This window comes from Phaenicophaeus curvirostris, chromosome 2, assembly GCF_032191515.1.
Source record: "Phaenicophaeus curvirostris isolate KB17595 chromosome 2, BPBGC_Pcur_1.0, whole genome shotgun sequence".
Taxonomy (NCBI): domain Eukaryota; kingdom Metazoa; phylum Chordata; class Aves; order Cuculiformes; family Cuculidae; genus Phaenicophaeus; species Phaenicophaeus curvirostris.
Window position 1 is genome coordinate 22,455,004 of NC_091393.1, and position 27,984 is coordinate 22,482,987.

At 41.5% G+C, this 27,984-nt stretch overlaps 1 protein-coding gene across 4 annotated transcripts; it reads left to right on the top strand.

The window, feature by feature from the left end:
- The first annotated feature begins 428 nt into the window (after positions 1-428).
- CILK1 (ciliogenesis associated kinase 1) lies at positions 429-27,882 on the top strand. Of its 4 annotated transcripts, none has more exons than XM_069851518.1 (14): positions 429-486; positions 6,939-7,197; positions 8,472-8,526; positions 10,027-10,148; positions 12,522-12,601; positions 14,229-14,361; positions 14,804-14,975; positions 16,393-16,560; positions 18,825-19,121; positions 20,350-20,540; positions 21,171-21,322; positions 22,185-22,313; positions 24,253-24,366; positions 24,547-27,882. In XM_069851518.1, exons 2-14 carry the CDS (start codon positions 7,097-7,099, stop codon positions 24,699-24,701), a joined length of 1,869 nt encoding a protein of 622 aa, XP_069707619.1. In that variant the 5' UTR covers positions 429-486; positions 6,939-7,096; the 3' UTR covers positions 24,702-27,882. The 4 variants fall into 4 exon arrangements, 3 of the variants coding, with proteins under 3 accessions (XP_069707619.1, XP_069707620.1, XP_069707618.1); XR_011336931.1 differs by lacking the exon at positions 429-486 and adding an exon at positions 22,847-22,871 and having other exon boundaries at positions 6,887-7,197; positions 24,547-24,680; XM_069851517.1 differs by lacking the exon at positions 429-486 and having other exon boundaries at positions 6,888-7,197.
- The last annotated feature ends 102 nt before the right edge of the window (positions 27,883-27,984 follow it).

Sequence of the window (27,984 nt, forward strand, 5' to 3'; positions counted from 1 at the left end):
GATACTATAATTCTTGATTCTTGATTCTATGGTGCAACAAGTCTCTGATTCTATGTATCTGTGGTGCTGTGATTCAATGATGCTATTTTTCTATGGTTCTATGATTCTGTGATGCTCTGGTGCAATGATTATGTGATTCTATGATTTGATTCTATGATTGATGATATGATTCTGTGATTCTACCATTCTCTGTGAATCTGCGGTGCTGTGAATCAACGACACGACGCTTCCACGTCACTGTGACTCCCCGCCTCTGTGATGCTCCAGGCTCCCGCGGTTCCCCGCGGCCCCGGGGCTCTCGGTCCCCCCGCGGGGTCCCCGCCGGGAGGAGCCGCGGCGGCGCGGAGGCGGCAGCGCCCGCGGGAGCCACCGGGGGACCCGCCGGGCTCGGGGGGGGGAGGCCCCTCTTCTAGCTCCGGGCAGCCTGCGCTCGGGGGAGAAGGGGCTCCTGCTGCATAACCGGGGGATGTTTTCATTTCAGCTAAGGTAGAGTCGAGCTTTCATCCGAGTAACTGCATGTTTTTCAAGTTAGATCGCCCCTCTAATGGCGTGGGTGGTTCTTTTCGGTGTTTTTCCAGAACCTGATTATTCTTTGTGATATAAGAAGCAGTCACTGTTACAAAAAGTGGACTATTTTGATTTAATCTAAAGTAGACTTAAGTTTTCAACCAGCTGACTGTATATTTTTAGAGTGCCCCTCTAATAGCATGTTTGGGGTTGTTTTTTAAGTGTTTTCCCAAAACCTGATCACTCTTTGTGATACAAGAAGCAGTCACTGTTACAAAAAGTGGAATATTTTGATTTAAGCTAAGGTAGAGTCAAGCTTTCATCCAAATAACTGCGTATTTTTAAAGTTAGAATGTCCCTTTGATAGCGTGGGTTGTTCTTTTTTCAGTTTTTTTTCCAAAACTTGATCATTCTTTGCGATACAAGGAGTGGTTACTATTACAAAAGGTAGAATATTTTGATTTAAGCGAAAGTAGACTTACGTGTTCATCCAAGTAATTGTACTCCTTGGAAGTTAGACAGAGTGTCCCTCTGATAGCACATTTTGGGTTTTCTCAAACAGTGCTTTTTCCAGAGGCTGTTCTGCGTGATATGAGAAGTGGTTACTATTACAAAAAGTGGAATATTTTGATTTAAACTGAAGTTCAACCATGCAACTGTATTTTTTAAAAGTTAGACAGAATGTCCCCCTGATAGTATGCTTTTTTTAATAACATGTTTTTTCGAGTAGTACTTTTCCAGACACTGTTACAGCCCTTGTTGTTTTGGAAATGATAGCGCCTTGTATTATTTATGATCTGATCTGTGCTGAACAGATGTGTCGTCTTATATAATCTCCTCTGTTTACAGTCTTTCCCTATAAACACCTCTGTATGCAGCCTTTCCCCATCTCAAATGCAAGGTCAGGCAGAGCTGGCTCCAAAAGCTCCAAATTAGCAAGTTTTGACTGTTGCAAAGTTCATAATAAGACAGGATCACAGAATGCCCTGAGCTGGGAGGGACCCACAGGGATCATCGAATCCAACTGCTGTCGCTGCTGAGGAGAACCCCAACATTTAGCCATGTGTCTGAGGGGGTTGTCCAAATGCTTCATGAATATTGTTAGGCTTGAATATTGTTAATGTGTAACATTGAAGTGAGTCCTTGAGAAGTAAAACAACATGCATAATGTTTCTGGGAAAATTTATTCATATGGATATAAGCAGGAAATCTGTTCTGTCCCAGCTCTGGTCTTGCTGCTCGGGATTGATGGAGATCACTGCCTCGTGTCGCCCAGGCCTGATAAAGGGTGCTTGCTTTCTAAAACTCCAAAACAAGTCTTAGAGAGTTTATTTGCTGGCATTTCAGTATTAGCACTTTGAATACTGTGTTCAGTTCTAGTCCCTGCACTACAAGAAAGACATTGAGGTCCTGGAGCATGTCTACAGAAGGGCAATGGAAATGGTGAAGGATCTGGAGAGCAGCTGAGGGAACTGGGGTTGTTTAGCCTGGAGAAGAGGAGGCTGAGGGGAGACCTCATTGCTCTCTACAACTCACTGAAAGGAGATTGTAGCGAGGTGGTGTTGGTCTCTTCTCCCAAGTGACAGGCGAGAGGATGAGAGGGAATGGCCTCAAGCTGCACCAGGGGAGGTTCAGATTGGACATTAGGAAAAATATCTTCACTGAAAGGGTTCTTGAGCACTGGCAGAAGCTGCCCAGGGAGGTGGTGGAGTCCCCATCCCTGGAGGTGTTTAAAAGATGGGTAGATGAGGTGCTTAGGGATAGGGTTTAGTAGTGGACTGGTCCTTTTGGACTTGATGATCTCAAAGGTCTTTTCCAACCAAGCGATTCTAAGATTCTGTGACCTGGCCACTGTGTCAGAGCAGCAGGGGCCTTTGGGTCACCTCTGCTTGTCTCACCAGTGCCCCGGCTCCTGCTGCTGCCCAGGGGCTTGTGCCTCCCCCAGAACCCTGGTTTTCAGCCCTTGGGGCACCCCTGAAATTGTCGCTGGCAAAAACAAGCAGCAGCTGCTGGGACAGCTTTAATTTAAACCCAGAGCTTTAAACCATGCCTCTCTGTGCATCTGACTGCTAATACCTTCAGGTTAGGGCCACAAAGTTGGTGAAGGGTTTAGAGGGGAAGTTGTATAAGAAGCAGCTGAAATCGCTTGGTCCGTGGAGCCTGGAGAAGAGGGGACAGAGGGGAGACCTCATTGCAGTTTGCTGCTTCCTCAGAAGGGAAGGAGGAGGAGCAGGCACTGATCTCTTCTCTCTGGTGATAGGACCTGAGGGAATGGCAGGAAGATGTGCCAGGGCAGGGTTAGTTTCGATACTGATACCGAAAAGATTTTCAGAAAGCAAGCATCCCTTATTGGGACCTGGCAACGTGAGGCAGTCATCCCCATCAGTCACACACGGCGAGACAAGAGCTGGAGACAGAATAGATTTCCGACTTAAATGCATATAGATATAGAAGTTTTCCCAGAAATCTTATGCATATTCTATTACTTTCCAAAGTCTAATTTTAATCTTATGTACTTCACAACAGCCAAATCTCTTGCTAACTGGAGCTTTTGGAGCCAGCTCTGCCCGACCTTGCATTTGAGATGGGGAGAGACTGCAAACAGAGTTGATTACAGAAGAGACATCTGTTCAGCACAGATCACACTGAACACAAGATGTTACCATCTCCAAAGAGTAAACAGTGTCTGGGAAAACACCATTTGGAGGAAAGCACGTTGTCAGAGGGACATTCTGTCTAACTTTCAAAAAAAGTACCATTACTTAGATGAAACTTTACTTCAGCTTAAATCAAATTATTCCATTTTTTGTAACAGTAACTACTTCTTGTATCATATTAGGGAAAGGTTCTTCACGAAGAGGGTGGTGGAGCGCTGGAACAGCTTTCCGGCGAAGCAGTACTGTCACCTAGCCTGGCAATATTCAAGAAGCATTTGGACAATGCATTCAGACATGTGATGTGAAAGCTGGGGTTGTCCTGTGCAGGGATGAGAGTTGGGCTTGATCCTTGTGGGTCCCTTCCAACTGAAGTAATTCTGTGATTCTGCATTATTGCCAAAGCACGGAACATGTTTTAAAAGGCACTTGCAGGTTTTTTACCGTTTGTGTTTCTCGGCTTTGGCAGCTTTCACTTTCGGTTCTCCAGGCTGCAGCCCTTCAGAGAGGAGAGGATGCTCATTTGAAGCATCTGTAAACAAAATAGCAAGTTTGAATTAGAGTCAGAAAGTATTCCTCCTACATTAAGTTAGGCCTGCTTTTAAAGGAGCTTTGCTGGTTGGTTTCTGTGGAAAATATCCTGTTTATAGTGATACAAGGAGTAGTTACTATTACAAAAAAAGTGGACTATTTTGATTTAAGCTAAAGTAAAGTTTTGTCTAAGCAACTGTGGTTTTTTGAAAGTTAGACAGAATGTCCCTCTGATAACATGTTTTCTTTTAGACTGTTTTTCCAGACCCTGTCCATTCTTCGATGATAATAACATCATGTTCAGCGTGATCTTTGCAGAACAGATGTGTCTTCTTCTGTAATCACCTCTGTTTCAAATTTCTCCCTGTCTCAAGGAAAAGGTCAAGCAGAGAGCTGGAGCCAGCTCCAAATTAGCAAGAGCTTTGACTGTTGTGCAATTTATAACAACATTACAATCAGTCCTTGGAAAGTAATGGAATATGCGTAAGGTTTCTGGGGGGATTTATACATACACTTGTAACTGGGAAATACATTCTGTCACCAGCTTTTGTCTTGCTGCACGTGACGGATGGAGATCACTCCCTCATGTTGCCCAGGTCTGATAAAGGACGTTTTCTTTCTAAAACTCCAAAACGAGTCTCAGAGAGTTTATTTGCCAGCATTTTCGGTATCAGTAGGTCTGAATATAGTGTGGCAATATGGTAAAACTCAAGCTTTTTCCTGTTTAGTATCAACATACCCTTCTACTCCAAGAGAGTTTTGCAGTTTGTTTTTATATCCTCTAAAAATGTGAATTTGTATAGGCTGTAGTTGTGGACTAGAATGCAGACTAGGTTATACGTTTTCCAGCTCTGCAAACTGCTTGTCTGAGATTTATATGCTCTTTTCAGTGATTTTGATGGGGCTCTGCTGCAGTAGAAACAGCCTGCAGGCCAAGGTTTAGATTGTTCCCAGAGGTGAAAGCGAGAGAGAGCAGAAGGTGATAAGGCCAGAACATACACCTTGCAAAGCAAAATAGATTTTAAAAACCAGCTTCGCTGTTAGGCTCAACAAGAAATGGTACTGATATAATTAACCAAAGGAGACTTTATTTCGGTTCTGTTGAGTGGATTTTCATACAGGTGGACTTGAGCTTCGATAGGAGCCGTGTTAACTTCTGTGCATCCCAGCATATTTTTTTAACATGTGTTCCTTACCGAAATCTGTTTTCTGGCTACTTTCTCTTGTCTAGGTTCTTTGTTTCCCCTTAATGCCTAAAAAATATTTTGATTAATTTGTCTGGTTTGGTCAGCAGAGCTGGAATCACAAAGATAATTTTTGCAAGTCTTGTGTGAAAATCAGTGGCTGTGGAAAAGAGTCTTAAATTAGTATCCTCAGTAAAGAAAAGACAGTCATATTCCCTATTTTATCTGTTCAAGACACATCAGACAAATTCTGTCATTAGGGAAGTGTGTGCTGAGAAATCCGCAAGTCCCACCCATTTGGATTTGCAGTTACTGTATAAAATTATCTGTTTGGATACTAGTATGTATTAAATTTTCAGACTAGGAGACCATGCAAGGCTTTGTCATCATTTGAAATTTTTGCCAAGGATCTGGATAAGGGCCTGGGAGCCAAGGCTTTGGAATTGCTATCCAGTCCCTGGAGGCACTGGCAGAGGCTGCCCAGGGAGGTGGGTGAGTCCCCATCTCTGCAGGTATTTGAAAGAAGGGTAGATTAATTGCTTAGCGATCTGATTTAGTAGTGGACAGGTATGGTTGGACTTGATGGTCTCAAAGGTGTTTTCCAACCTAGTGATTCTATGATTGACCAGCCGGAGCAATCAGAGCTTTTTGACTTGAGTGCAGGACATTGCCTAAGCATAGCTTTATGCTGTGCAGGTGCACAGCCTCATAACCAGCCGAAAAGAAACCGTTGTTTCAAAGTGCTGTTCTTATGTTCCTTGGCAAGTAGTACAGAATGTGGGATTAGGTCTCTAATTTGAGGTGATCGCTTGTGATTCTCTGTGCTGTGTGGAGAGAAACTGGTACTGCTAGAGGGTAATTCCTCCTGCCTGTCTGAGATGCTATCCAGCGTCTGTTAACACCATTCTTTTTCATACATGATGTGTAAAATTGATGAAAGGTCTATTAATGTGGTATTTCCTCATTTTTGTTTGTTCCTGGATCAGTGTTAGTGGGACTAATAGGCTTAGAAGGCTGAAAACAAAGGGTGTTCTCAACATCTTGCACCTACAGGATTGTGGCTTTGCATTGATGTCAGTTTGGAGTTCAAACAGCGTAATCCCATTATGTTTAAATTTGTAATCTGTCTTTGTGAAATAAATTAAAATGCAGGAGAGATTTAAGGCTGCTACAGAAAAATCTCAAAATGCAGCTGAAATGCAAGCTGAAAAGGTGCGATTCACCCGCCACAAATACTGCTGTCCTGTTAGAGTGGGAGAAAGACAGACTGCAAGGATCAAACTCTCATTGCAGGGGAATTCTATTTTATTGCAAATGTATGCATTTACATAGAATAGATCACATTTCTTCTAAACTAAAGTGTAGGAAATATCATCAGCAATTAGATTAAATGAGGGAATAAGACTTTTTTTCTTTATTGTTAGTATTGCATTGTTCATGCAATATCAGGACAGAAGGTTGGATAGAAAATCTGGTGTATCTACTGTTCCTAGAGACTGATTCATGCTTAGAGCTACTGTAGTGAAATACATGTGGTCTTACCTGGTATGAACACAATATTCTTCTAAAGACTGTTTAAGGGAATACATGTGGCTGCATCCCTAGCATTGCACCTTATGGAAAGAATATCGATTTGGTTTAATTGATGACAATATGACCTGTGAGAATGGTTGTGTCTATCTGGTGGGTCTCTTCCAACCTGGTTATTCTATGTTTCTATGATTCTAATATTTTGGCTAGAGCGGATGTTCCCCGATCTTACTGGAATGTTTCATGTTTTTCTGATAGCAAACTATTTTCTCCAAGCTCTGAGACTTTATCCTCTGCTTTCAGTACTAGTTGCTCCCATCAGGGCTGTGTACGAGCTTGCTGTAAAGTGCCTCTATCTTTAGGGTAGGAGCAGGTTTGGGGAACATACCCAGGCTAGCCCTTTCTCGTGAGAGACCAAGATGAGTGTTTGTGTGTAGCTTACAAGGAGTGTCTCTTGGAGGAGGATGGAGTCTGCAAATAAGCAATCTTGGAAGGGTGCAGAAACCAAACGGCTTATGTTCTGTGCTTTCAGATGAAAGGCTACATCTTGAAAACATGATTCCTGCAACCGTTCACACTGTCCTGAGTGCTCTGTATTTATGCTGCCACAGAAAGAATTGGTTACACTCAGAGGAGAAACATAAGAAACACGAAGGACTGAAATGCGCTTGCAGCTAAAGTATCCTCATCATGAATAGGTATACAACTATCAGACAGCTTGGTGATGGAACCTACGGCTCTGTCCTCCTAGGGAGAAGCATTGAATCTGGAGAGCTAATAGCCATTAAAAAGTAAGTACTTGCATTTGTTAATTAAGAGTGGTCCAGGTTTTCCCATTCTGTGTTCCCCATCATTTGGTCTTGCTGGCTTGAGTACTTCCCCTGTATTTGTAGTTCACGTGTGTTTGTAGCTGTATTGGGGCAGCATGCAAAGCTCAGGTTCTTTGTGTCCTCCGAAGACCCAGAGAATGCGAAGTGGGTGAGATATATAGTCTTATTGTAGCAGTGCTCTGCTACTACATGCTGTCAGACACGTATTATGTTTATTATTAAAGAGTGTTCGCCAGTGCTGCTTTGGAGTCTGCAGGCCCTTCCCTGTTGCTTACATGGAACATGCATTTCATGGTCTAATTGCCAGCGTACTGTTAATACTGCAATGATAATTAACACAATGGGTCTCATTGTTCATTATATGTATCTTTATGTGCTATTATGTGTTGAGTAAGATTTTTTTTTTAAAACAGCCTGGTGGCTGAATGCACAAGACGGTAACTGCAAGACCACTGCCTAAACAGCAGAAATAATCCAGACCTCTTCACGAAACGAAGGGCTTGTAGTTCTTCACCTATACTAATTATGAGAGCTGATTTCAAACTGGGAACTTCTATTAGGGATGTGATTTAGTGGTGGAGTTGGCAGTGCTAGGTTAAGGGTTGTGCTCTGATGATCTTAAAGGTCTTTTCCAACCTAAATCATTCTATAGTTCTATGACTTACTACAAGAATCATAAAATCATAGAATGGTTTGGGTTGGAAGGGACTTTAAAGCCCATGCAGTTCCAACCCCCTGCCATGGGCAGGGACACATACGAGACCAGGGGAAAGGTATTGAAATTACAGAAACATCAAATATAGAGAAGAGAAGCAAGAAGAATTTGATAAAGTGGAAGACCCAGTGAAGTGATTTAATTTGATCTTCATTAGATTTGTTTCAAAACTTAGTCTGAGTTGTTCATAACTCTTGTATCCCTTGTCCTCTTTACAGTTAGACCCTACCACATTGTACACTGGAAAGAAAAACAGCACGCCCTGGCTTGTTGAAGGGTCTGAAATTTTTCCAGGACAATAGATATACGAAAAATAAAAAAAAGGCAATCCTATGTAATAGTACTGCTTTTAAATTCTATTAGAATGTACCTTGTCTAGAGATGTAAAATTTTTTGACAAAGGGGAGAACATTCATGTTTTGATGGAGTAACTGAATTATTAAGATATAACGAGATTTACAGGTCGAAGACCAGCTGATGTTGATGATGTATTAATAGTTTTCACACTCTGCTATTGCAGAATGAAGAGAAAGTTTTATTCCTGGGAGGAATGTATGAACCTTCGAGAAGTTAAGGTACTTATTTTATTCAATGGTTGATTTCAAATTAGATGATCTCTGTCATGTTTTAGAGTAACTTCAAATTCTTTCCACCCCTTTTATCAGAAACTCCCCCCAACTTGAGCTGTGGAGTATGACATTACAGTTTTTCTGGTTCTGCATTTGAATGGTGTGTCTGTAGTGTTATAAAAATTCTTGTTAAAATTATGTATTATTACAGAAAATCATTTGGTTGCAGAGAGCTGCTGCCTCCTTGCAGTGAGTGGTGAGCGAGTGAGAGGCCTTTCCTATCACAAAACCTGGAGCTGATGGTGTTTTGTTTTTCAGAGCTTGAGAATGTGTGCACTTTGCTCAGCAGAAGGCTTTGTACGTGCAGTTGTTTCTGGATAGCTGGTCTAGGGGCAGGCATTTAACATGAAGTTCTGACACCAGCAAATCCTTAGGGGTGTGTTCTAAGAACCTCCCTTAATTTCTAGTCCTTGTGATTATTGCAAACATGCAGAAAACCTTGGTCACCTTTTTACAGTACCATGTATTGGTACTGAGTTGCTACAGCAAGATTGAGGGTAGAATACACTAAAAATCTAAAAAGAAGGGAGAAGTATGCTGGTTTTGGCTGGGATAGAGTTAATTACCTTCATAGCTGCTTGTCTGTGTTTTAAGTTTGTGACTAGAGCAGTGTTGGTAACACAGGGATGTTTTAGTTACTGCTGAGCAGTGCTTACACAGCTCAAGGCATCTTTTGTTTCTTAGGCTTCCCCACCAGGTAGTAGGAAGAGGCTGGGAGGGAACACAGCCAGGACAGATGACCCCAAATGACCTAAGGGACATCACATATAACCTTGTGCTTGGCAGTAGAAGCTGGGGGAAGGAGGAGAATGGGGGCGGGGTGTTCAGAGTTACGGCATTTGTCTTCCCAAATGACCAGTATGTGTGATGGAGCCCTGCTTTCCTGGAGAAGGCTAAACACCTGCCTGCCAATGGGAAGCAGTGAATGAAGTCTTTAATTTGCTTGGCTTGCGTGCGCAGATTTTGCTTCACCTCTTAAATTGACTTTATCTCAACCTGTGAGTTTTCTCACTTCTGCCCTTCCAGTTCTCTCTGCCATCCCACTGATGGGGACGAGTGAGCTCAGCTGCACACCAGGGTCAATTCACAATACCAGGGAAGAATTTCCAGCGTTCTGTTTAGTCCTGAGTCTTTCCTGACTGTTGCCAGTGCAAGTACAACAAGAGTGTGAGTTCTGCCAGTAGGAAGTTAGTTACAGAGAGAAAACAGTTATTTTGGTGTCTGCTGTGATGCCAGATGGCATTTAAATGACCAGAATGTTGAATTAATGTCTACACTGTAGATGTATCAGGTAGTACTTGAAGATCTGGTCATGGTTCGCAAAGCTGTCTGATTATTTCAAATATTGAATTTTAGAAGTCAAGTCTTCTGCATTAGCAAAATAGTTCTTTCTTTTTCATGAAAGTAAGACCCTTGTAAAATCTGGTTTGTGTTTTCTTCTTCTAGTCTTTGAAGAAATTAAACCATGCCAACGTAGTAAAGCTGAAAGAAGTTATCAGGGAGAATGATCACCTGTATTTTGTGTTTGAATACATGAAGGAAAATCTGTATCAGTTAATGAAAGAAAGGTATGTAACCGCATCATCCATTCCTGATATAAATTAATGACTTGTGTAATGTGCTTTGAACACCAGAGGACCTTGGATCATTTATTTAGGCTTAGATCACTATGGCTTAAAGCTGCATGCTGCAGTAGGAGCTGTGGCTGTCTCCTTTGAAGAGAAAACAGGCAGTTTGGTGACAGTTTCCAGTGTCTCTTCTCAGATAAGCCTGGCATGTAAATAGGACACTCTTTTGAGAGTTAGAACTGTGAACTTTTAACAGCTTTTGCACTGAGGCACTGAACTTTTGGTTTCTAGGTAAGTACTCCAAGCAGCAATGCTTTTTCTACTGCAGGGTGGTATCAGCACCCCTTCTGTTACAGCTTCCTCATATAAATGAATAAATAAAATGTAATTGAAAGGGTAATAGTGAGCAGTCAAGTTCAGGATTGGTTCTAGGAATTTTCTTTTCTGTGCAGTTTGAATTGACATATCCAAAGACTGGATATTTTATTTGTCAGCTTGCTCAGTACATTCTAGCTTCTTGATATTTGCTGGAGCATTAGTAAAGTCATCATTTTACCCTTTGGACCATGATGGTATCCTCCAGAGGATAATTTGGGACAAAATAGCTCCCTGCTTTTAGTTGTTCTCTGAGGAGGCCATTTTATCTCTATAGACCAAAGAAACAGCAATCATAGAATCGTAGAATGGTTTGGGTTGGAAGGGAACTTAAAGCCCATCCAATTCCACCCACCCTGCCATGGGCAGGGACACCTCAAACCAGACTAGGCTGCTCAAAGCCCCATCCAGCCTAGCCTTTAGCACTTCCAGGGATGAGGCAGCCACAACTGCTCTGGGCAACCTGGGCCAGTGCCTCATAACCCTCATTGTGAAAAATTTCTTCCTAATGTCTATTCTAAATCTTCCCCTTTCCAATTTCCCCTCATCCTATCACTTCACGCCTTTGTAAACAGTCCCTCCTCAGCTTTCCTGTAGCCCCTGAAGGTACTGGAAGGTCACTGTAAGGTCTCCCCAAGACTTCTCTTCTCCAGGCTTAACAACCCCAACTTTTTCCACCTGTCCTCATAGCAGAGGTGCCCTTGATTTAATGAAGTAAGGTTAATGTTATACTATATCCCTGTGAATACTACATAAAATACCTCTTCAAGCATAAAAATACTTATTATGTGTGCACAGGTATAGAACAACTTTAACTAAATTGTGCACATCTATATGGATGCTGATTTTTAATTACGAAATGCTGAACATTGAGAAAATCATTAAAGTGCATGACACAAACCAATTACCTATAGGAATTTCTTAGAAGTGCTTGATATATCCTACCTCCTTGTGAAAGCAAAAAGGACAGATGTCTGTAAGACTGTGCTACACGTGATGTTCTCTACAGTTTAGCTTGGACGTTGCATAAATCAAACCTTTAAGAATGTGATTTATTTGCTAAAGTCTTAGTTAAAATTGCAGGTCTTGCTGGAAGGGACTGTAGAGGAAATAGAACTCTGCTGTAAATTAAATAATAAGCAAGCAAATAGGAAAAGTTGACTCTAGTAGCTGATCTCACTTCTGAAATATGTGATGGTCATTTTTTTTCGAGAGGAATCAAGCCCAGGAAATTGAATAAGGCCCAAGCTATTTTTTTTATTCACAGTTAGGTTCTTTCTGAGTAAAATTGTCACTGATTTCCACCCCAGCCCATCTTTACTGTGGTTTAGCATGCTTGGAGGCAGCTGGTATGGAGCTGTTTGATTGGAATCCTCTCTTGGTAAGAGGGGCTGTCATTAAACCACCTGCTATGGCTGATCTTCTCACCTGAATATTAGAAGAGTCATAGACTCATAGGATATCCTGTGTTGGAAGGAGCCCACCAGGGTCATCGAATCCAGCTCCTGTCCGTGCACAGGACAACCCCGATATTCACACTGCGTCTCTGAGGGCATTGGCCAATTGCTTCTGGAAATAACCTCTTGTTTTCAGTGGTAGCAGATGAGACTGTTTTTTTCAGTTAACAGGAGTAGAAAATAGTAGCTGTTTGATAATAATGAGTAAAGTCATAAGGATGACTTATATATGCTTTAGAAGAGAGGTAAGAAGAAACTGCATGAAGAGCACGGTCTTTTCTTCCTCTTTTTTTTTTTTTTTTTTAATTCACTGTCCCACATAGTCATAACATGATGTCATCTAGTCCTAATGGCCTGTAATATAGCGGTGCGAGTACTATGTATGTTTTATTGGAGAAATAAACTACATGAGAGCACTTAAAATATATCTAGCAGTTTTGTTGTCATTGTTACCTTTCATCTCTGGTTTCTTAGATAGCATAAGCTAATGTGTGAACTTAATCATTAATATTTATTTCTTCCCTTTGCTTTTATCCCACAGAAACAAACTGTTTCCTGAGTCTACAGTTAGAAATATTATGTACCAGATCCTGCAGGGGCTTGCATTTATCCATAAGCATGGTAGGTTATATTTTAGCCGTAAACATTTTGAATTAGAGCAAGATAGTGTCTGTGTAAGTTTTTTAATGAGCACACTGGCAATAATTTCACTAACTTCAGTAATGGGAGTGATCGAAAGAATGTTGCTATACAAGAGATTCAGATTACTGAAAATATCCATGTTTTATACTTACCTGATGTTTTGGTCTGGAGGTTTGCTCAGTTCTTTTTCTGTAGATTTCTACTTTCTCAAACTGGCAGCTGGCCACTTTCCAAAACTCATCTGATGTCGGTGAGCGCATTTCTTGGTAGGTTTAGGGGTCCCCTGAGACTGAGAATAAAGGAAAAATTACTCATTTTCTCAAAGTACACACAAATACTTGAATAAAACACAGATACATGGGTAAGGTGTCTCACTTAAAGTATACACTTAGAGTATAAAAGTCTGAGTAACAAACAGCTGTCGTTGCTTGGCCTTCCAATTAATTATTACAATAATAATAAAAGCTAAAGCTGGGGTACCAGCCAGTAGTAACAAGACCCACTTGTTACTACTAATGAAAAAAGTAAGTGAAAGACTTGTAGGACTCACAAGTTTTGGTTCACTTAAAGAACACATTTAACTTGGCTTTGCAAAACATTTTCAAGCTAATGGCTTTCTTCTCTGTTCTAATGGGATTCGGATACGCTTCTGAAACCAAACTAGAAATTGTAGTCTGTTCCAGTGAGGTACAAAATATTGAAAACAGAAAAACAATATGATTTATTTGCAAAAATCTAAGCCACTTTTTTTTTTTAGTAAATTGTCAAATGCATCACAACCTTTCAGAATACATTTTACTGCTATTTAGCTTACTGTATCTATGAAGAATGAACAATTCTATGTCAAAAGTGTTTGTTTTGTTCACGGACCTGCTATACACTAGACTGATATTTATGCCAAGACATAAATTCCTAGTTACAAAGATCAGGAAATTCATGGCAAGCCTGTATGGTGGTTTGTTGCCAGCTGGGGTTAAACCACACAGCCACTCACTCATTTACCCCCTCAGTGGCATGGTGGAAAGAACTGGTACAGTAAAATGAGGAAACTTGTGGGTTGAGATAAAGACAGTAGCTAAAGCAAAAGCCATGTGCACAAGCAAAGCAAAACAAGGACTTCATTCACTGCTTCCCATCAACAGGCCATCTCCAGGAAAACAGGGCTCCGTCACACATAACAGTAACTTCAGCAGACAAATGTATCTCTCCAAGCATCATCCCTTCCTCCTCCTTCCCCAGCTTTTATTGCTGAGCATGGCATCATATGGTGTGGAACATCTCTTTGGTCAGTCAGGGTCAGCTGTCCCAGCTGTGTCCCCTCCAGACTTCTTGTGCACCCCCAGCCTCCTCTCTGGTGGGGTGAGAAGCAGAAAAGGCCTTGACTGCATGTAAGCACTGCTCAGCTGTAACTAAATCATCCCTCTGTTACCAACACTCGTTCCAGCATGAATCCAAAACATAGCCCCATACTAGCTACTAGGAAGAAAATAAACCCTACCCCAGTCAAAACCAATACAGAACTAAAGCAAAACAATCCAGATGGAAAATAAAGGCTACAGCTGAAGGTGGCTTTGCAATACACATCAATATTTTATTTGAATTCTAGGGTTCTTTCACAGAGACTTGAAACCCGAAAACCTCCTTTGTATGGGACCAGAACTTGTGAAAATAGCAGACTTTGGCTTAGCTCGAGAAATCCGATCGAGACCTCCCTACACTGATTATGTATCCACAAGATGGTAAGTGCTCGTACTCGCCTGCGTTCTGTGTATCAAGTATTTAAATAAGTATTGCATTTGTGCTGAAGGCAATACAACTTTTGATGCTTCATCTTTATGAAACTTAATTATTTAAGCTTGGCATAGTTCAGAAAGCTTCAGTTACTGCAGGACAGGTTACAGATGGCAGCAACACTGGAACAAAGAAAGGGGCCTGATAAAGCAGGTGGGACATGCTGGGACTGCTGCATGTCAGGAAAGCATCAGAGAGCTTAAAGCTTGTGTAGGTTTTAGTTCTTCCTTCTATAAAATAATGAAGTCTTATGTATAGAAATGGAGAGGATGGGAGCTTTTAAAGTCATGTTCTTAACAGTGAAGGGTGAAGAGCTGAATTGACTCATGTAGTTCTGTTTGAATTGTGTGGATTTTTAGGGTTTGTTTTGTTTTTTTCCCTCTCTTATAGGTACAGAGCTCCTGAAGTTCTCCTGAGGTCCACCAGCTATAGTTCTCCAATAGATATTTGGGCTGTTGGTTGTATAATGGCAGAAGTTTACACACTGAGGCCTCTCTTCCCAGGCGCCAGTGAAATCGATACTATATTCAAGATTTGCCAAGTACTGGGGACACCAAAGAAGGTAACTACAGTGACATTGCACACTGCAGGATTACTGGAGGTGTTCTACAATGCAGAATGGCACGATAGCAGTAAGCAAAGAAATAATTTTTACACTTACTGTAGTATGGCATTGATCTCAGATACAGTAAAGTAAAACTTATTTCCATATTTTCTTATTTCTTAAACCTATGGTTTCTTAAACCAATGGTTCTAAACCCAGTGATTTAAGAAGTTAATAATTGGAAGCATGGCAAGACTCCTTGTTTTACCACGGAGCTGCAAAGCACAAAACGCAATCAGCATAGAAGCCCAAACTTTCAAATACTCTGTGAAAACAAATTTTACTCAACTTATTGCAAGAAAGATAACAAATGATTAGTAGTGAGCAACAACAACTTAACAATTAGCAGCTTTAAAGGAAATATATCTAATCATTACTACAAGAGAATAAATATAGTAATTAAGAAAGATACATCACCAATTGCCTTATTGTCATCATCCAGACCCACAGTTGCTGGGGAGCCTCTTTTTTGTAGCATGGATTTGGAGAGTCTTATCCCAGACAACTAGGGGTCCTACACAGTGCATCCACTGCTAAGTGAGGTCTCCAACCGTCATTGCAAGGGGCTGAGCTTTTGTATTGTCGGATAAACAAATCAGATCATTCCAAAACACAGAATCTCTGTCCCCAGCTGCTTCTCTGCCTCTCTTCCTCATGCTCTCTGCAACAAAAATAGCACCACACAATTCTACTGATCATAGCAATGTGAGAAGTTACAGACTGAACAGTACACATAGCAATGCAATACCAATCATCCCTGGGTCACCTATATTGTTTTAGAGCTCTCGATCAGGCCCTGTCACTTCACTCCTAGCTTCCGATTCCATTTATGCCTTTGATTTGATTGGATGCTAAAGCAAGACTTGCCTCTCACCACAGGTTTGTGGTGAAAATTTATACTGAAATCTCTAAAATAGTCTAAAGTAAGTGGGACACAATCTATTACTGATAGGACAATATAGAATCATAAAATGGTTCGGGTCGGAAGGGACCTTAAGGATCATCCAGTTCCAGTGCCCCTGCCATGGACAGGGACATCTTCCAATGGACCAGGCTGCCCAAGGCCCCATCCAACCTGGCCTTGAACACTTCTAGGGAGGGAGCATCCACAGCTTCTCTGGATGACCTGTGCCAGTGTCTCACCACCCTCATTGTGAGGAATTTCTTCCTAATGCCTAATCTAAATCTTCCCGCCTCCAATTAAAAGCCATTATAGATATTGCTTATAATATAAGCATATATAATATAATATACTTATTATATATGCTTATTATTATGCTATATTATATTTAAAGCCAGTATATGATAACATACTTGGGCACTATGATATTTTACAGCTGAACTTCCTTTGTAACTGGAAATCTCATTCTTCCAGAACAACTGGCCTGAAGGCTACCAACTTTCAGCCTCCATGAATTTTCGCTGGCCTCAATGTGTACCTAACAACCTGAAAACCCTCATACCTAATGCAAGCAGTGAAGCGGTGCAGCTCATGAGAGACATGCTGCAGTGGGACCCCAAAAAGCGGCCAACAGCTAGTCAGGTTTGGTTTGGTTTTGTTATTCTTCCATATGCATATGACACTCCTTTCACTATAAGGCAGCTCTTATAGACAGTCATTTAGCAGTTTCTCAGGGGTGCAGTTCTTAGAAGGAAGAAGAACAGAAGCCAAGAACGATTTGCAAGACAAATTTGAGTAATTAAATGAGGGTAATCAGCGTTAACTGCATTAAGGCTGGTAATCAGCATTAACTGTATGGCGTATGCGCTCAATGATCAAATATGTGACTCCAGTGTGTATAAATCCACCTGAATTAAGTATAATCCAGTCACTGAAAAGCAGCGGGTAGGATGTATGGCTGAAGGTTGTGATGCCATTCTTTCATTGGTATTGATACACACCACAGAATCATGGAATGGTGAGGTTGGAAGGGGCCTCTGGAGGTCATCTGGTCCAGCCTCTTTGCCTTAAGCAACACGTGCCAGTGCTCAGTCACCCTCACAGTAAAACAGTGCTTCCTGATGTTCACAGGGAACCTGTGTTTCAGTTTGTGCTTGTTGCCCCTCGTCCTGTAACTGGGCACCAGTGAAAAGAGCCTTGCTCCATCTTCTTTGCATCTTCCCTTCAGGTATTTATGTATTTTGAAAAGAACCCCCTGGACCTTCTCCAGGCTGAACAGTCCCAGCTCTCTTAGTCTTTCCTCATACGTGAGATGCTCTGGTCCATTAATGATCTTTGTGGCCTTTCACTGAACTCTCTCTGTGATTTCCATCTCTGTCTTCTGCTGGATAGCCCCAAACTGGACACAGCACTCCAGGTGTGGCCTCACCAGGGCTGAGCACGGGGGAAGGATCAGTGCCCTTCACCTGCTGGCAGCAATCCTGCTCGTGCAGTCCACGATGCCATTAGCCATGTTTGCAGCAAGGACGTGTTGGCAGCTCATGTTTGACTCGGTGTCTACCAGGTCCTTTTCTGCTAAACTGCTTTCCAGCTGGTTAACCCCAGCATGTGCTGGTGCAAGGGGGTTGCTCCTCTTCAAGTGTTGAACTTGGGATGTTCCTGTCAGCCCATTTCTCCAGCCTGTCGAGGTCCCTCTAGATGGCAGCACGACCCTCTGGTGTGTCAGCCATTCCTTCCAGTTCTGTGTCTTCAGCAAACTTGCTGAGGATGCAGCGGGCACCACCGCCAGCATCATTAGTGGAGGTGTTTAACAGTGTTTACTCCGGTATTGACCTCTGGGGTTGCCTGAATAAAGCTGGCTTATGCAAGGCGGCTTGCAGAGCAGTCTCGGCTCGATTGCACTGGAGATATGTCTCAGCACAACATCCCGTGCATAAGCATGGCCCAAGTCATCAATGTGGCACTTGTAATGGTTCAGTTGATGTGGACAGTAGCTTCTGATTTCAAATACCAGTTCTGCAGCGGTAGAACCCAACTAGTGGAATGGACAGGACACCTTTTGAAAAACAGATGTGATTCTGGCTTCAGATCTGACTTTCTGACTTGACTTTAGTAGGACCATAGCTGAACCTTCATGATTGTATCAAACCATTAGTACAAATTGTAAATATAAAGGTTATAAATAATTGAAGAAATCAAATAGATACTCAAAGGTAATAGAATGCAAAAAAATTACTAACTTGTTGAGCCATTGAAAATGTTTTAAAATAAGGAACAAATATGGTGAGGAATCTGAGCTTTTAGAAGCTTTTTGCAGTGAGAGGTCTTTGGGAAGGGAAGATGCATATACCTGAAACAGCAAGATGGGCATAGCTGAATTGCCTTTGCCGATAACTCCTTAATTACTTGGAAGGCAGGATAAAGATACTTTTACCAACATGTTTTCCTAAAAATAGAGGATAGTTCTAATAAGTGTTATATTTTTTCCACTTGATTGAGTCTTGGAACTGGAGAATGTAAGAGATGGATGTCTCTGGGGTCATTCAAGTCTTGGTGGCTGCATCTGTGGTGACAACTGCGTGCATTTGCACATGTGCATGCACCCACACCTAGGAAGGGACAGCACATAATGGAACGTGCCTCTAGGTGCTATCTACCTGGTTAAGTATCTTACTTCTGTAGAATCTTTTCCATTTGTTCAAGTCCATGGAGGATTTGGCATTTTGGTATCTCTCCTGAAACTTTTCTGCTGTTGCAGCCTAGAATTTAGTGTTGAGAAATGGGTCTTCTGCTGTTCCCCACCCCAGACAAAAAAAGAAATTCAACTTGTACTGTCATGTAGGGGTAGGGTAAGTGAAAAACTTTGCTTTCCTAGGTTGGTTCCTAACATCTTCATTGTGTTTTAGGCACTTCGATACCCATACTTCCAGGTTGGGCATGCCCTGGGCGTTCAGGAACTGAGTAAGCAAAAGGAACTGCATAATAGGTCATCTCTACACATTAAGCCTGTCCCTCCATCACAACCGCCTCCGAAACCTCACGCTCGCATTTCATCCAGGCCTTTTCAACACAGCCAGTCTTCTCAGCACTTGTTGTACCCGTATAAGACAGACAACTCTGGGACTGAGCACAGTAACTTCTTACAGGAAGACAAGTCTAACCAAGTTCTGCTGCCTGCAATTCACAATAAGGTTCCTCAGCAGGTAAAGGTTCATCTAACATAAGATACGCTTCCTGATATACCGCCTGTTTTTTCCTTAATTATATTTCTTTTTCTTGTTCTCTTTCATAATTTACTTATACTTTACTAAAAGGACAGGGAATGGGAATAAAGATAGTTATAACTTTCTGCTAGAAACTTGAAGTTACTCTGTTGAGATCTAAATCAACTAGCTATAAAACAAGCAAGCTGATTTCTCATTTCAAGCCCGTTTTATGCTTCCCTTTGTTGTATAGGATGACACTGTGATTTCACACAAATAAAAACAATGTACAGTGGCCAGAATTTTAATAAACTGATGCCAAAGAGAAAAGCATTAAGCTAAATAGTATTGAAATGAGGGGGAGGGAAGCTGTGGCTTTAATTCATTTAAGACATCCAGTTTATGTGACTGAGAATTATAGTCCGTTTGGGTTTCTATACTGGCCATGGAAAATAACAGATTCTTCTTTCAGCATAAGAACCTATAATTTCTGTTGATTATGCAAGGAGACTGCAGTCGTGAGATGATGAAAGCAGACAGTGTAAAGGCTGCTGCTAAGAGCTCGGCCTTCAGCAGGGTCTGTACTGGCCGTATAGAGAATTGCACTGGGTTGAAACACACTGATGAGTTTAAGTGACTGAAGAGACACAAATTTGTAGCTATGTTGTCCCACAAGAAAAATATATTTTCTAAATGTCCAGCACAGGCATGTGGAAAGATGATTGTGCATGCAGTTTTGTACTCCCAGGATGGGTCAAGAAATAAAAAGTGAGTGTGAGCTAATTGTTTGGAAGGTGTATAATGAAATATAAATAGAGTTGGAATTGAAACCTAAGAAATTTATTGTCCCATCCCTGGTAGTGTTCAAGGTCAGGTTGGATGGGGCCTTGAGCAGCCTGGTCTGGTGGGAGGTGTCCCTGCCCATGGCAGGGGAGTTGGAACTGGATGGGCTTTAAGGTCCCTTCCAACTCAAACCATTCTATGATTCTATGAAATTTATTCTTCTGCCAGCACAAGATACTGTATTACAGGATGAAATGCAGAAGACATAACAATATCTAGAAGCTAAAGGCTGTATTTTTGGCATGTTTAGGAAAAGATTAGGATTCTGTTGTTACAGCCCTACTACTGCTATTACTCTTTGAGACAGGGAAAAAAGTCTTTGTTCCTGTTACCTGGATTGTGATATAGAGTGCGTGGACTTGTTTCTTCTCAATCTTTATAACAGAAAACATCTGCTGGGACTGAGAATATAAACGGTGAACTTAAACCAAAAACTAGGCGAAGATGGGGTCATCTTGCTAGGACAGTGAAGACCTCTGAAGACTGGGATGGCTTGGAAGACCTTGATTTCAGCTCTTCCATCACAAGGACAGACTTGAAAAACAAGAATAGGCAGAATGATGAAACTCTTTGTAGGTAAGTTGGTTTCTTTTCTGTTTGTTTGCTATTTGGTCTTATTTCCTTAGGCTTTGCTTCTTTTTTTCATAATGTTGCTCTTCATGCTTTCTTTGGATCTAGAAACATATATCCAGGGCAGTGAAGAAGACACAGCTTCTCTCTCCCCTGCTTTGCCTTGGCTGCTTACTGAATGCTGACCTTCGAATTGCAACACCATTTTTAATGGACAGTGCAGCCTTCTGTACAATTTCTTCTTCATTTTTCCCCTCTGAAAATGATGCTTAGCTTAAGCCTTCCCAAGTTAAACTTGGATATTCTATTTCACATAGGAACCATTTTGACATATTCCGCACGCATAAACTCTTTTAAGTGACTCTAAGCTGCAGTTTCCATGGATCATCCACAGCAGAGATTTCCAAATGATTTATGAAAACTTTGAAAGCACTATATAAGTGAACTAGAAACACAAATCTGATTTTCCAGGGCATTCTTGTGGCTCCAGGCTGAAAATATTCCATGTGTGTTTATGCTGTAGAAAACACAATATAAGGAAACAATTCCCAGAGATGGGATAGGCATGAGAAGACTAACTGTGGATAAACGTATGCCGTAAGAATTGGACTGAGTCTAGCAATTTTTGTATTACAGATTTGAAAGTATTTTGGACCTGAAGCCTTCAGATCCTGTAGGCTCTGGCAGCAGCGCACCTTCCCACGCGACCTTTCCGCAGCAGGACACTCCCACGTTGCGAGTTTCTGCAGCAAAGCAACACTACTTGAGACATTCGAGGTATCTACCTGGTTAGTAGAAAATACTTATTTCTTTTTCTTCCTGTAATTCCAACAGCAGTATGAAATAGTCATTGCTACATCGGGCTTTATCGTTTGAGCTTGTGGAACGGGGCTGCTGCTCAAAGAGAATGTGGAGGGCAAAGGCTTTGCTAATGTAGATGGCGTGATATAATATAAACTCCATTTTAGCAATCTAGCAGCTGAGATGATTCCTGCTTACAAAATGGGGACAGGACTATTGGTACTTCTTCCTTCTGCATAGTTTATACATTGAAGTGTGTTCAAAAATGGCTGTCGGTGTGCCAAGCTATTCTCTGAAAAGGATAAGACCGGTCTTCTAGACTGGAAACTAAAGTACCTTAAGTTTTCCTCATGCGTATGTAATGTCATGAACAACAAAAGCAACTGGGCAGCCTCTGCCAGTGCTGGAGAAGCCTTTAAGAGAAGAAATTTTTCCTGATGTCTAATCTGAACCTCCCCTGGTGCAGCTTGAGGCCATTCCCTCTTGTCCTGTCACCTGTCACTTGGGAGAAGAGACCAACACCCACCTCTGTACAACCTTCTTTCAGGGAGTTGTAGACAGTGACAAGGTCTCCCAACATCTCCCTTCAGCCTCCTTTTCTCCAAACTAAGCAGTCCCAGGTCCCTCAGCCGCTTTTCATAAGGCTTGTTCTCCAGCCCCTTCACCAGCTTCATCCTTCTCTGGATGCACTCCAGGACCTCAATGTCCTTGTAGTGAGGGGCCTACAGTGAAGAGGTTTTAGTTCACTGAACTGGGCAGCTGCTCTGAGATTGTGCATCGGATGGAATGAATGGAAGACTGTGTAACAACAGAGATTTCAGTGTGGTAATTCTTGCATTTTTGCAATAGGAATAAGCACAAGGAATAGCGTAGTCTCCACGTCAAACAAAGAGTCGGCTCTGTCTAATCCCTGGCCCAATTCTGGTTTGCCTGGGAAAGCATCCAGTTTGAAAGGAAGTATTAACAGGATGAATTCAGGTAAGAAGCTGGGCTTAACACCCTGCAAAAAGATAAAAGTGATGTCTTTTCCAGACAGCTGTATTTTGGAGTCTCCCATTGCTAATACATTGTCAGCTCTGAAGATATTTGCTCCTATGTGTGTTCTTTCTGTTGGAATCAGTTATGAGCACTGTTCCTGGGGTTTGAAGACTACCTTAAACTGAAATGTCTTCTAATGAATCCCCAAAAGTTTGGTTTGAAGTACCACGTGCATAGAAGGTTGGACAGGTTAGGTCTGTTCAACCCAACATGTTTCATCTTACCTTCAGTTTCCCTCATCAGTTTTAATAAATCATATTTTCAGGTTTCCAAATTCTTCTAGCCCCGCTGGTACATAAATGGTGATAGAGCAGGAAGCTGGTCTAAATTGAAGTAGCCATACAAACCGCTCCTTTTATGTCAATAAAGTAAATAAAATCTATCATCTGTCATCACGTCTTTTAATTGATGCTGTTTAAATTAGTGGAATAATTGTAGACAAAAAGCAAAACTCTTTGATTTTTCTTCTTCAGGTTTTTGGGGCATTTGGTATTTCAGGTATTTAATCCCTATTGTTTGATTTGATAATTTGTAGATTTTTACATTAGATTTTTCCAGATACGCTTAAACATGTTGTTGTTTCTAGATTGTATCTATGCATTCCCTCTCTAAATCTTCCTTGGCTTCAGGTTTTCATGTGATGTTACAGTTGTGCAGTGCGGTATTTGTTTTGCATACGTTGTATGAAATTGTTTTGAGAAAATTTCTGTTGAATCGTGGCCCAAAGAAGCGTTTTCAGCCTTTAGAAACTCCAGTTTAAAAAATAAAAAAAAATTAAGAATTTGGATGTAATTTAATCAGAAACTTGTTCTTTAAAGATTGAAGATGGGAGGATGTTGTAAATGGCTAAACTACATGAGAACCTTTATATATAGCACGCATCTCCTTCCTGGCTTTTCTACAAGCTTTTGCTTCTTTGTAGCTGCATAGGAAATCTTTGGATCTTTCCATTTTTTGTTTACTAACATCATTTTCCGTGAAATGCTTTGCCACTGCTCTGCTGCTCCAGTACAGTATAGACATACATGCGATGGATCTGATCTGTGCATGCTGACTTGTTGAGTGTTGCGGTGTGCTATGACTCTAGATTGTTTGATTTATAGCTATTTTTTGTTCCAGTTTCTATGGCTTATCACATCTGTTCCTGCTCATCCTAGGGATGAGTTTTGTAGTCGACTTTCCAAATCTGGAACGTGGATCTGTCCCAGTTTATTAAAGTGCATTCTTACTGGCTTCAGTAAGAGCTTTGAGTAGCACCAGAGCCCCAGATTCGCTGCATAGAAACCTAGTGTTTCTTCACAATGAAGAAACCAAGTTTCTTCACAAATAGGGTTGTGAGGCCCTGGCCCAGGTTGCCCAGGGAAGTCGGGGATGTCCCCTCCCTGGAGATGTTCAAGGCCAGGTTGGATGGGGTCTTGAGCAGCCTGGTCTGGTGGGAAGTATGGCAGGGGGTTTGGGATTAGATGACCTTTAAGGTCCCTTCCAAACCAAACCGTTCTATGATTCTGTGAAGAGTAAGTAAACTCATAGGACCCAGTTGCGGAAAGTCAAACAACATGATCCCAGATGAAATTCTAAGTTTTGAAAGCTTTGAGAAACCTTGAAAAAGCTGAGCTGTCAGGGAGAGGCACAAATTACCCTTCTAGCAGAGCAGTTTGTACCTGTCTTCCATTCATCTCAAATGCAGTCTGATGCTGACAGTCTCCTGAATGCAGGTGTATATAGGATCTGTGGATTTCTAGTGTCTTCAACGAAGTTCTTGTTTTCATCAGTCTGTGATCAGGCTTGGCCTTAAATACGAGCGCACGCCTTTGTCACCTCTTGATAGTGTGGAAGATCCATTGTGCTGAGCTCAACTGCTCCTTGCTTTTCCTTTCAGGGCCCATAGGATCGAGCGGTCTAACTAGTGGTTGTATCCCTTCATTTCTGAAGAAGGAAGTAGGCTCTGCTGGGCAGAGGGTTCAGTTAGCACCCGTTGTGGATCCATCCTCTGGTAAGTATGGTACCAAAGTTGTCTTGGTCCCTTGCTCATTCTTCTTGTAACGTTGTATATGTGCAGCGCCGAGCTTATTTCTTGTAGAAATAAGGATATAAACTTGCATCTAATTGCCATTCGGTGTGCACGGCTGCTCACTGAACCTTTTATCTCATGGCGTTTTCTTTTCTCCCTTAGATTATGCTTCTCTGAAGCCAGCAAGACCCCATCCTGGACAGCCATCATTCAGTTCACCTACAAAAGGCACCTCAAGGTTGATGCCTCTCCCACCACCGGCTCAGCCGATCCATGGCCGAGTTGACTGGTCTGCAAAGTACGGTGCTCACCGGTGACGCAGGGAAATACTCGCTGAACCAGTACGTGTTTCCCATGAAATGGTGACATAAAAATGGTGACAAAAATATGAGACAATATGATACTGGTTTATATATCTGTAAATTTAAAAGAAACAGATCTATGAACGAGACACGTCCAAGGATTTTTTTTTAACTTTTATTTGTATTACTTTCAATGCAATCTTGTACCTTTTTGTATAAAATCATTTTGTTATATAATTGGGTCCAGTTATTTTCATAAATCTGATACATTTTGTATATATGGCGCAGGGGTGTTGGCATTTTTATATGATAAGTTTTTATAATGAACTTTTTAAAAATTTAACTTTTCCTTTATTAAATTCAACTTTTTTATAAAAGTACATTAGAAAAAGCCAAGTGGTGCAATACTGCAGTGGAAGAGAAGTGTTGAGGAAGAGGCATTCATTAGACTTTTTCTGAAGCTGACATGCTAAATGAGGCTGCATAATTTCAGTGATGCCATGTTTTGATGCCATGCGTCTATTGTCCTGTAATCATTTGCTTTTTATTGGCATCAAACAAATGAGTGATGACCAGCCTAAACTCTCCCTTGCAGTCACTGAGGCTGCTGAAAGAGAGTGCGAGGCGCTTTTTTTTCATTTATTTTTGCCTTTAGAAGGTTTTTGTTGGACTGCTGCCTGGCTTTCCAACTCCATTCCTTTGCTTTTATCAAATTTGGGGAATTTTCGTGCTTGGTAAAGGGTGAATTCCCTTCTGTAGATCTGTTTTCTGACACAGCGTTCTGTTGTCCTGCGTCAAAGTTGCTTCTTGGCGTTGTTCACTACAGAACAGAAGGTGAACCTACCTCTGTTAAAATGTTCTAATGATTTCTAAGGAGAAGAATCGGATTCTGCTCCATCCTTTTTTGTTGATGTTAGGAATATAAGATCTGAAGGCATCATTAAGACAGTGTTAACAACTGTAAAGCTGGTCGCAGAGTAACAAAGCAGTAGTGATCTGCCAGCAGCAGAGTTTAAGGAAACAATATTTATGCAGCTGACTTGATTTTTACAACTGTTTTAAGTCACTTATTGAAAAAATATCCAGAGGAAATGAGTGAGTTCAAGCTAACTTCAGTCGTTCACTTCAATACATTTTCACTTACTTAAAATGTGAAGAATATGTCAACTTCTGTAGATCAGGTCCTTGGGATCAACTGGGAAAAATGGGACCTTGCCTGAACCCGCTAAGAATGTTCTGAAATTGTAGTTTTCACAGAAACTGATGCAACTCTTTGAGGAGCAGTTAAACTCAGTTTATAAGAGAAAATGAGTTATCGGGTTATAGAGGAAAGAAAATAACCCCATAATCTTGTTTAAACCTGCATTGGAAAGGAGTGCTGGAGTCCAGCCGTCAGCAAGAGGTATTGTTCTTAGCATTGGGCTGTTTTGAAGGAGCTGAATGGCCAAGGTGTGAGTGAGATTGCCTCTGTGGGATCAGCTGGGACCCACCAGGGACAGCTGGTGGGACTGGTGGTGCTGGCCTTCTCAGTCCTTCCCATGGAGAACATGTGGGACTTGGCAGAAACTGTCCCCTCGAGTAGGCTGCTGGCTCAGTGCTACAAGGGGAGGAACTGAGGAGCTGTGCTCACTGCTTAGGCCACAGTGAGAAAGTGTAAGACAAACAGGGAGCAAAAGGATCCATGTGTTTAGAAAAAGCGATGTGTATAAGACACATGCCAGGGACATGTTATGTGTCTAACTACTCCGTTATTTATTCATAGCAAATACTAACTCCAAACTGTACCTATCTGCTTCCAAAGCAGAGATGCCAACGCATAGCAGTGAAATAAAGCAGCCATTTGATTTCTAAAGCACACGCGGATGGTGTCTTTGGGTAAGTGGAAAAGGAAATATGTATATTTGTGTTAGAACTGGAAAGACAGTTGTTTCTCTTGATGGAAATAAATATCTGTATTTATGTCTAGATATCATTTAATTTATTTTATCACTGGTTAATTGCTCTGAAGAGAGAACACCCTGAACCTGTGCTAATTATCCCCCTCAGTAAGCAATTTAACTAGTCCTTTCCATATACTTCATTCCTGCTAGTGGGAGCAGGAGATGAACGAGTCACGACAACAGGCTGCTGAGGTTTGGACTCATCCTCCCTAACCACATGTAAGCGTGAGCTCCTCAGCTGTGAGCAGCCTGCTTAAACCAGGGGGGAGCGAGAAGCATCTCAAGAGAAGTTCAGCTCTCCTGAGAACTTGGTAGTCCTCTGGAGACTCCTGGGTCTCTCCTCGAAGAATAGGGACTACTCCACGTGTTTAAAGCAATACAGGATGAATCTGAACCTGGCCTGTAATCTCTGAGGCATTATCAGCCCTGCAGATTTGCTTGACTCTAGCATTCAGGTTTTGAGTCAGAAGAAGTAGTACTTATTTTGGCGTATCTCCTCTTTTATCTAATTAAAGCCTTTCTTTTGGAAAAAAATAGCTAGTAGTCTCAATATTCAGAATCACTTCTGCTTGTTTTAACTTAGTGACATATAAAATTACCTACATATAATGGCAGCACTTGTAGCCCTTTGCTCAAACAAATTCCTACTGGAGTTGGAAAGGGTACGGACTGAGTTGACTGAGCTGTGTATTTTATTGTGCTGTCTCCGTGTGCAATACAGATATTGAGAAGATGGAGGTCTTTATTATACTGAAATCTGGACAAGCAGCATATCAGAGAGTTTGTCATACATAACCTACTATTTTGTCTTTTAATATTTAGCAGCGTCTTTATACAAAAATGTTTTTAGAATTCTACTGTTTACATTTTCTCAGGCTTATGTATAATGTGTAATAATGAGTGTTGGAAATAAAGGAGCCTGACAGGGGACTCCTTCACCTCTGTAATCCAGACTTTTTTGCAAAAGTATTGTCTAAGTGCCATGGAGTCAGCAACCAGAAACCCCAAGTCAGAAAAAAACCACTTCCATGGTATTTCTACATCTAATAAGGCTGCTGGTATGAGTAGGATGTTCCATTATGCAGGGAGGAAAATATATATAGAAAGAACATTTTTGAATTTGTGTGGAAGGAGAGAGGGTGGAATTGTCAGAGTGAAGAAATAACAGTTCTTGTTTGTTCAAAACCATTAGAAATGGTTGTTTCAAGCCTTCTGTATCAAGTCTCCTGCCCAGAATAAAGTTACTCTTGAAGAGATACTGACTGAGCCTTGATCTTCTGTTCAGGTTTCAAGAAAAGCACGTTAGGTCTCCCTCTCCCACCTCTTTCCCGTTTCTCCCTTGTCCTGTCCCCTGTCAC

Excerpts from the sequence above, each read along its gene's own strand:
- CILK1 (XM_069851518.1), top strand. The coding sequence starts at position 7,097 with ATGAATAGGTATACAACTATCAGACAGCTTGGTGATGGAACCTACGGC. Across the intron at positions 14,362-14,803 it reads GATTATGTATCCACAAGATG|GTACAGAGCTCCTGAAGTTC; the intron begins GTAAGTGCTCGT and ends CCTCTCTTATAG. Across the intron at positions 14,976-16,392 it reads TACTGGGGACACCAAAGAAG|AACAACTGGCCTGAAGGCTA; the intron begins GTAACTACAGTG and ends TCATTCTTCCAG.